The sequence below is a fragment of the Semicossyphus pulcher genome, unplaced genomic scaffold (genome assembly GCF_022749685.1).
Source record: "Semicossyphus pulcher isolate SPU_LCO1_2020_fin unplaced genomic scaffold, fSemPul1.0.p SCAF_3, whole genome shotgun sequence".
NCBI lineage: Eukaryota > Metazoa > Chordata > Actinopteri > Labriformes > Labridae > Semicossyphus > Semicossyphus pulcher.
In genome coordinates this window covers 14,973,578-14,983,674 of record NW_027211704.1, presented here as the reverse complement: position 1 = coordinate 14,983,674, position 10,097 = coordinate 14,973,578, and the positions used below count along the sequence as shown (strand labels likewise).

The window sequence follows — 10,097 nt, the reverse complement described above, 5'->3', positions numbered from 1 at the left end:
GCCAAACAGTAGCCAATGGAATCACAGACTTTGGATTTTAGCACCCACACCCTGCTCACGTCACTAGCCCCCCCCTCCCCTCCTCCAGTGTGTGTGTGTGTGTGTGTGTGTGTGTGTGTGTGTGTGTGTGTGTGAGTGTGTGCATGTGCGTGCAGTGTGTGTCCTTGTGCATCTATGTGTCTGCATGCCTGACAGGATAAATCCAGCTTCCCCCCCACACGCTCTCTCTCTTTCTCTCTGACTCTGTCACTCACACACACACATACACACACACACAGGTGCTGCTCTTTGGCAAACCTCACTTTTACACACACACATCTAAAACACACAAACTCAACAGAGGCTCATATTGGGTCCACTTTTCTGGTGCTGAGGAACTTGATATTCTGCCTTCATGGAGGATTACCACAAACCGGACCAGCAGACAGTGCAGGCGCTGAGGAACATCGCCAACCGCCTACGAATCCACTCCATCAAGGCAACCACTGCAGCGGGCAGCGGGTGAGTCCCCCAAATGACATCAGCTTTAACTGTGCATGCAAAATGCATACATACAACATGTGAGCGAAACAGAATGCAAACCTCATATTTCTTTGCAAAAGTCACACCTATTGAACTACATACATGTAGAGCCACACACATTCATACATACAGTGAGTGCAAAGGGCCAAAGGAACAGCATGTCCTGCCTTTGTTCTCCTCCTCTGGTCTGCAGACAGAATCATTCAAACATCCACGTCTTCTTTTAGTAGTTATTTTTAGAATCTCTTGTACTAAATAAAGGAAACCTAAATCTCTACATTACATAATGAGCTTTATTCTTCTTTTTGCAACATGTATGGTTTATTGAATCTGCAAGATATTTTAAATCATCTATTCATCCGTTTGACTGTAGTTAACATACACGCATAAAAAAAAAAAATACAGTATTTGCTGTGTGGTTTTTAATGCATTGAAATTATTTTAAAATACAATTTTTACTTGGTTTGCATGATAAAAAAAAATTGTATTTAATATGTGACACTGTAAAGACAATAAGCCCCTCTGCAGGACAGGGCACAATAGACCAACATGTGTGATGCTCTCTGTGCTGTACGCTGCAGAAGGACCTGCGTGCTGCAGGGTGGCTGCAAGACACTGATTTAAAAGTGCGCTTGGCAAACTAAATATGTTTATACATGCTGTCGCATTGTTGCATGTTTGGTTTGACATCATTAAATTTCTAAAATACATTTTTTTAAAAAGTCTCTTTAAGAATCATTACAATGATCAGTTTCCCCCCAGAATTTCCACAGCTATGTGCAGCCCATATTTGTCTTTATATTTGTATTTGGCAACATTTTACATAACCTGAAATATTCTGTGTCTCATAAGTGTTTATATAATAAAACACCCAACAACTTTTGCATGTGTTATATTTGTACATTATAAATACGTGTGTGTGAAAGGCCAATAACCAGTGATCAATATCAGGGCACAAAAATACAACAAAACACTATCTGGAGCTGTTAGTGATAAGGTGGAAAGTTTGTATGTGTGTGTAATCATTGTTATATAACACAGCATGAAAAAAATGATAGAAATGGTACGATTGCATTTACAGCCAGTCTAATCTCTTCAGGGCCTTTGTGTGCAGCACACAGCATGCTGTCCGTGGGGCTCTGTGACCGGCTCTGTGTTGGCACCACTAATGCTCTTCATACAGAGTATCTGAATGCATTTACAATACACTGTAGTTACTGGTCTAACATGTTATTTATTTATTTATTTTTACATCTGCAGCAGATATTTGGTCTATTAAGTGTGCATTTTTATGTTTAGCTCTGTACTGTCAGCTGTTCAAAGGTACAAAGACCCTCCATATATTTAGCTTGTTATTTCACTCCTTATATCCAATACTGTAATTTTACTTCTCCAGATGATTTCACAACATGCATCTATGATCAACAATCCATAATAACATTATATTAAACTATATGCGCCTAATATAAATTTACAAAATAGGAATTAGTCTGTGCGTGTCTTTGTGCTCACTGTACATTCATGTGTGCATGCACTTACAGTACGTCTGCCCTTTGGCTAAAAGCACTGTCTCCTCTGTCGTGCAGACACCCGACATCATGCTGCAGCGTGGCAGAGATCATGTCGGTGCTTTTCTTCCACACCATGAGGTACCGCTACGACGACCCCCGGAACTTCAACAACGACCGCTTCGTCCTGTCCAAGGTGAGGGTCAGGAGGGCCTGCTGGTCTGGACAGGAGGCCTTCTTTATCACGTTAGGGAGCAGGATTTGACCTTTTCCTTTAATGACTTCAGCTTTATATAAGAAGATGATGCTGAGTTGTGTTGTTTTTGTCTCCTGAAGGGCCACGCTGCTCCGGCCCTGTACTCCATGTGGGTTGAAGCGGGCTTCCTGAAGGAGAGCGAGCTGCTCAGTTTGTGCCACGTGGACTCCAGCCACGAGGGCCACTCGACCCCTGTAAGCTCCAACATACTGTCACACACACTGAGAATCATCTCACGGAGCACGCACAGCATATTTATTTTTTATAACACATGACGATATGTGTTTCAGAAGCAGCAGTTTGTGGATCTAGCCACCGGCTCCTTGGGTCAGGGCCTCGGTGTTGCCTGTGGGATGGCTTACACCGGGAAATACTTTGACAAGTCCAGGTAATCACTCATACATGCACAAACACATACAAGAGAGAAATATATGCCTAATTAGATCATTAAAGTCCAATTTACATGCATTTAAGATTTCTTGCATGTATACAAAACACCCTGACACTGACCTAATGTCATTTGATGTACAACACCAACATTAAAAAAATAATGTGATTTTAGGGCTTTAGATTGTAGCTCTGTATGATGCAGCGTTCAGGGTTTTCCAGATTCTGTGGGCGTGTGCTGCGGCTGCTCTGCTCTCCCGATTCTTCTGCTCTAATAATCACAGGCCCAGCAGTTTCATCGCGGTTATTTCTACCATCCGAGCAGATTTAATGTCAGAATCAAATTCAGGCATCACGCTTTCAACCGTGTATCTGAATTATTTTCACAAACTGATTCCTTTTACCTTCAGTATTTTTTTAATGATATCCAAGAAAAAGAATGAAACACATTCTGTATTTTAAGAGATTTTTAACTCATCTTGTAATGTTTGGCCTATAAAACACACCCTTTTTATATTACAATTCATGCTTCTTTTATAAAATAAGATGAGAATATCTGTGTCTAATTTTTAACCGACTGTGGGATTCTTATGTGAGACATGTCTCTGAAGGCAGGTGTGAAACTCAGCTCACACCTTCAGGGGCCTCAGGAAGCTTTTACCCTGTCAGGACTGGTTACTGACTGAACTGTCAGATGACGGAAAGAGAATCAATCTGACTGGAAAAGTGTCAGAGAACATTTGTACAAGATTTGCCTCCTATTGAAAGCACACCCCACCCTCATTTCAACACACTTATTGTGCAGTCTTGTGTGCTCTCCTCAGTTACCGTGTGTACTGCCTGCTGGGGGATGGGGAGATGTCGGAGGGTGCAGTCTGGGAGGCCATGATGTTCGCCTCCTACTACCAGCTGGACAACCTGGTGGCCATCATGGACATCAACCGTCTGGGCCAGAGTGACTCTTCTCCCCTGCAGCACCACGTGGAGAAGTATCAGAAGCGCTGTGAAGCTTTTGGGTAAATGTGCAGGCTGATAATGTTCATGTAATGTGTTTAAAGAAAACTACCAGGTGTGTTTTTAATGTCTGGCTTTTAATGTGTGTGTGTGTAGCTGGCATGCCATCATTGTGGATGGACACAGTGTGGAGGAGCTTTGCAAGGCCCTTAGCCAGGCTCGTCATCAGCCAACCGCCATCATCGCCAAAACCATCAAAGGCAAAGGCATCCCAGGTAATCATCGATCACTGTCCACTCTTGGCATTCTAAGGCATTCAGCATCGGCTTTCCAGTGTCTAAACCTGCAAGTGTGATTCAATGTTTCTGTGGTTTCAGCTGCAGAGGATAAGCTCGGCTGGCACGCCAAAACTCTGCCCAAGGACATGGCTGAGATGGTGATGAAGGAAATTCAGAGCCGCATCATGAACAGCAGCAAGCACCTGTACCCTCCGGCCCCCATGGAGGACTCCCCACCCGTCAGCCTGAGGAACATCAGGATGCCGAACGCACCCAACTACAAGTCCGGAGAAAAGGTTTGTCAGCCTCTATTCTCACGTTGTTTCATCCACGGAGGCCATAGGCGCAGATCTTAAATGAATGAAACAACAAACATCATTTTTCTTCTTCTAAAGATCTCTACACGGAAGGCGTACGGGGTGGCGTTGGCCAAGTTGGGCCGCTACAACGACCGCGTTGTGGCCCTTGATGGAGACACCAACAACCTCACCTACTCAGACATCTTCAAGAACGAGCACCCCAACCGCTTCGTGGAGTGCTTCATCTCCCAGCAGAACATGGTACGACCCCACATGAAGCTCCAGAATTAAGCTTGAGAAACATTTATCATCAACAAAGCTGCCAGTAGTACGTTTATAGTATAAATAAAACCATCTCTAATGTATTGATTTTGCTGACTATATGCCTCCTCCTCATCTCTGATTGGACAAGAGCACAGCCTTACATCTCACAGCTGTGACTCTGCGTCTGCGTCTTTAATTATGCATGACTAATCTATCTATAATGTAAAGATGAGGAACACTCGACACACCTCCCTCCTCTCGCTCCGCGGGGCTGCAGCTGACACCAGTGTTTCGTCAGCACAGATCTTTTGCCCCCTGTCTTTATCTTACCTCATAATAGATGAATTATTTGGAGAAGGGGGCGATCAGACATGAATTCCTCGCGCTGTTCCGTCTCCAGCAGCAGCCGATGTAGGTCAGGCGTGTGTATGACGATGAGCAGTCATGACAAGTGTATTCAGAAGTAAAATATTAATCAGTGCAGAAGGGTGGGGCCATCTGGCTCCATGCAAGTCAAAAGTTGAATGGCGACATTTTTTTATGGCCTTAAGAGAAAAGATGAAAAAAAAATTTAAAACACAAATAAGTTGCATTTATTATTTCTGATATCCTTGTTTTTACAGAAGAAGTAGTTTGTTTATTTCTATGTCAGAGTTTATCTATCATATTTGCACTTTCACGGATGCTTAGATGTTGCTTTTCGATATAGAGAGGAAAGAAGCCGTAGGATTTCGGAGAGTTTTGCAGACAGGACAGAGGAAATTATTTGTAGGAGGAGGCATGCCACTGATCCGTCCATATGGGAAAATAAGCTACGGAGCTTTGGACAAACTCCCCTCACTGACTTTGGTTCAAAGATGCTTCCAGTATAATTTGTGCCACAGCTGTTTGACCTTTTGCTTCATCTCTGTTGCATTCTGCTTTGACGTAGGAGCTTTGTATCTCTCGTGCACTTACACAGGTGTTAATAAACTGTACATTCCTTCCCCAGGTCGGTGTTGCCATGGGCTGCGGCGCCCGTGACAGGAACGTGGTGTTTGCCAGCACTCTTGCTTCTTTTTTCACCCGCGCCCACGACCAGCTCCGCATGGCAGCCATCTCTGAGAGCAACATCAACGTGTGTGGCTCCCACTGCGGCCTGTCCACTGGTTAGTAAGCTGTTGCTGTGGTGAGCCACGCACACGGCGACCCCTGTCACCCACCTTGCCCACCCACACCTTCACTAAACCCTCCTTTTCTCCCTCACAATGAAGCCAGACATGTTCACAGTTTCCCTGATGGTGATAAAAACGTGATCTGTGTGTGTGTTTGTGAGAGTGCAACTGTTTCAATCCTCTCTTTCCCTCTAATCCTGTGTTTTCCTCACCGTTTACCTCCCTCTGGCCTTACAGCTAGTTCTCACTCCTCCCCCTTTCCTCCCTTCCTGTCTGCCCTGGATGGTGTCAACAGGGAAGCAGGTGTCCCTCTGTTAGTGCAGGTATACTGCATGCACAGTCTGGGTTTCTGTCTGTGGATCTGCATGCATCAATCACATGATCTGTCAATAACTTAAAGAGGATTGTTTTAATGTTCGACCTATGAATTTAACTATGAATGCATGTATTTCAGGAGAGGAAGGCCCCTCTCTGATGGGCCTGGAGGACGTGGCGATGTTCAGGGCTCTTCCCACTGCGACCATTTTTTATCCCTGTGATGGAGTGTCCACAGAGAAGGCTGTGGAACTGGCTGCAACCACAAAGGTAAAAACCCAAGCGCACGATACAATACCTGTGCAACATTTAAAAAGTCCCAGTTGTGACTGTTATGTTTCCGTCCATGAAGGGTGTTTGCTACATCCGAACCAGCCGCCAAGACAGCGGCATCATCTACAACAGCAACGAGGACTTCCATGTTGGACAGGCTAAGGTGAGGCCGTCTTTGTGAGCTGGAACATTATATAAGAAACTACAAAATTAGCTCCCCAAGAAATATGAGCAATGTAATCTGAAACAGAAGATCATTTGTCTCACTTTCTCAGGTGGTGTGCCAGAGCAAAGAGGACCAGGTGACCGTGGTGGCGGCTGGAGTGACTCTGCATGAGGCCCTGGCTGCTGCTGAGCACTTAAAGAAAGGTACAGTGCAATTAATGCTGCTTTACGTCATAAGAAAATAGGACACCACAGCATGTCTGACATATACAACAAAGCAACATACATATATCTTAATTATTCATGTTTTTAGCCTCTTCTAGAAGGTATTCTGGCTTTTTGCAATGCTCAGGCATACACAGACGATGCTGAGTAAGGAGGAAAAATACCTAAAAAGATAGAAGATACAGCTGCGACTTTAGATTCTGGAAATAATAAGACGTCTCAGCATTAGAGCCACTGTATGAGTTGCATGTCTCAATCCCGGTTTTTGTATGTTTGGCACCTCACCTGAATGACCTTTCTTTCCAGAGAGGATCTGCATCAGGGTCATTGACCCCTTCACACTCAAACCTCTGGATTCAAAAACCATCATGGACCACACGCGTGCCACCAGGGGACGCGTCCTCACTGTGGAGGATCACTACTATGAAGGTAAGTTCCTGCTAAAGTCCTCATACTGTTCAGCCTGTGCATTATGTATGACCATCACCAACCCCAACAGCAACAAGCTTCCCAGCATGAAGCAGCTGGGGCTCCGTCATTGGTCCACATCCTCGGGTGTGTTGCGGTGGCACGGTTTCATTGGTTCAGCGAAGGAGACACGGTGTGGTGGCGTTTGCTGATTGGCTGAGGGGAGGCTGGCTGTTGTGTGCAGACAAGGTTTTGGTTTTGTGGTGCGTTTTTTTGTGAGTGTGAGAGCCAGAGAGGCAGAGTGCTGTCAGATTTCCTTAACTGAGCGTGTGCCCATGGGGCTCTGCGTGACCTAGATAGCACAGACAGCCAGGCCCTGCGTCTGTGAGAGAGAGGGGATGGGTGATGGCATGGACACCACCAGACAAAGGATACTGGGCATCAGGCTCTTGTTGGGGGGTCTCAGTCAGTTTACATCTGGACCAGATGGCTGTATAGTGGTAACATGTTTATTTATAACACACTTATAGTGTTTTATTGTCCTCTTTATTTAGTGTACATGTAAACTGCATATTTTGGTATTATGCTTATTTAAAGCCTCACCCTTGCTGCCATGGAGGTCCAAGCTTGTAGGGCAATTGTGCTTCCCCCGTTCAGCGGTGCAACTGTACATTTACTCAAGTATTGTACTTTTTAAGGTATTTGTATTTAAGTCGGCCCTTCTTCTTATATCACTGTACTTCTGTGTCACTACATTTATGAGGGAAATCAGAATCAGGTTTGTTGCCAAGTAGGTTTAGACATAATAGGAATTTGTCTTGGTGTTTTGGTGCACAACAATGATCATTTCAATAGCATAAGAAGTCAACAGCAGTGCTCCTACTGTCAAGAAACTTGATTCAAATAAACTTTGAAAATATAACATAATATATATTATATAAAATATGTGCATTAAGTGCTTTTGTTCTTTAATTAACTGCAATTAATTAATTAAAACTGCAACTAAGTTACCTTCAAAATAAAATAAATATTTGATTTTTAAAAAATAATAATTTTGAAGTTTGGACTATTGGTTGGCAAAAACAAGCATTGTGGGTTATTGTGACTGCATTTTATACAATTTTAGAATTATTAAACACCAAACAATCTAATATTTTTCACAGAACAAAAACAGCAAATGAATCTATAGGCCTAATTATCTTTAGTTGCAGTTCTATACGAATGGTTGTATACAATGGTTGTTTGTTAGCTCCATTAGCTTAGTTTGTTAGCTCTATTAGCTAACAAACAACTAGAGTAAAATCCTTTAGTCATGTTAATGCATTAGTAACAATATAACATATAATAGTGTCACGGTTACCGGGGCTATTTATTTTAACAATGTAAGTGTATTTTCCACAGGTGGCCTCGGGGAGGCGGTGTCCTCAGCCATGGTCAACGAGTCCGGCTTCAACCTGCATCGTCTGGCCGTGTCCCACGTCCCCCGCTGCGGCAAACCTCACGAGCTGCTCAAGATCTACGGCATCGATCGTGACGCCATCGTGCAGGCCGTCCGCAAGATGCTCAGCAGCTCCACCAACGCAAAGTAACTTCCTCTCCGCCCCACCCACCTGTCTGACCACACCCCTGCAGCTGAAGACAATCAGTGGAGTATGTTTTTGATTCACATGACACCCAGCTCTTTTAAAAAAAAAAAACCCTCACAGTCAATGCCCCTACGTATGTACCGAAGTATTGTGATTTTGTGCTGTACACTTTGAAGTAGATTTCCACTTTTAACCCCTTTTTCATGCATCCATCACCTCACATAAAAAGGACAGAGATACGCACATATCCTCATCATCCAGTAATCAAAATGTGGCCATAATAACTATACAGTGTGATGCTCTTATGTGTGTTTTTTTTTAAAAGCTCTTTGATGAAATTCATTCAACAGGAAATGTTTTTATATTGTTCTGATGTAGCCCTTAATATGGGTGGGGCTTAGCTTAAAGTAAGTGTTTAACATGACCACAGTGTCAGAAAGAAGCTAACTGAGTTGTTGTTGTAGAAGGTAGTGGGAAAAAAAGAAACAAATGTAGGTAGGTTATAAGAGCAGTCACTTAAAATCACATCTTCAGACAATATAAACTGTTGTAGTTTCAATAGTTGTATCATTTCTCTTCAGCACTGTATGTTTCTGATTTTAAAGTTACCATCGACCTACACACCTCCATGTTCTTTTGTGCTAGTTGTGCAACTGGACTGAACCAGCAGCGTGACGATAATCATAGCGTGGTCAGAGGCATCATGTGTTTAACATGAGGTGGAGGGCTGAAGGCCCTGAAGTGCTGAGGAGTGGAGAGAATGACTGTGAGTGTGAAGGAAGAGTTACATCTGACTTGTGAACCCAAAAACACTTTCTTTGTTACTTGAAATTTTGTATGTACCTTACTTTCATGTAATAAAGCCCTCTGCATTTGACTTTGAGTCTTTGAAATAGTTTGTCTCTCCGCCTAGTAGCCTATATTTATGTATTTGTTGAGTTAGAGCAGTATACAGAACATATTCAAATGGTGTCCAAGTAAATGAAACAAAACTAAAATTAAATACAGCATACATTAGTGTTACACAATTCCTACAGCACAAATCTGCCTTATGTGTTTATTTCCTTACTGTACATCACTGACATAGAAAAAATATAATTTATCCTCAAAATGTCTAACTAAAAGTCTGATTACAAAGAGGTTTGAAAGTAACCATTAGTGCTCAGAATTCAGCATCTCTAAGTCTAAATATAATTTCATCAAACACCAACTCCTCTTTGACCTCGCAGATATCACAGGTGTGGTCCTCCTACCACCAGGGGCGCTGTCCTTTTTTCAGCCTCCTTTCCAGAGACACAAATAGCATTCATAGATCAAACAAATGTCTTGAACTTTCAAAGACAAAATCCAAACCGTGTAAAAGATAGGCAAATGTTCACTATATAATTTAGCTGACCTTTAGCTTTGCCTACCTCAGAGAGCTGCATTTCCGTATAGCTCCACTTATAGCAAACACCATGAGTCCACATCCATAAGACAGAGGGCAGGCTGGAGCAAAGAACA

At 43.1% G+C, this 10,097-nt stretch overlaps 1 protein-coding gene across 1 annotated transcript; it reads left to right on the top strand.

The window, feature by feature from the left end:
- Positions 1-226: 226 nt before the first annotated feature.
- tkta (transketolase a) lies at positions 227-9,396 on the top strand. Its single transcript, XM_069678132.1, has 14 exons — positions 227-501; positions 2,109-2,226; positions 2,367-2,480; positions 2,577-2,674; positions 3,498-3,689; positions 3,784-3,902; positions 4,005-4,201; positions 4,301-4,465; positions 5,460-5,616; positions 6,077-6,207; positions 6,290-6,373; positions 6,486-6,579; positions 6,907-7,029; positions 8,410-9,396. The coding sequence occupies exons 1-14, from the start codon at positions 395-397 to the stop codon at positions 8,595-8,597; spliced, it is 1,887 nt and encodes a 628-aa protein (XP_069534233.1). The 5' UTR covers positions 227-394; the 3' UTR covers positions 8,598-9,396.
- The last annotated feature ends 701 nt before the right edge of the window (positions 9,397-10,097 follow it).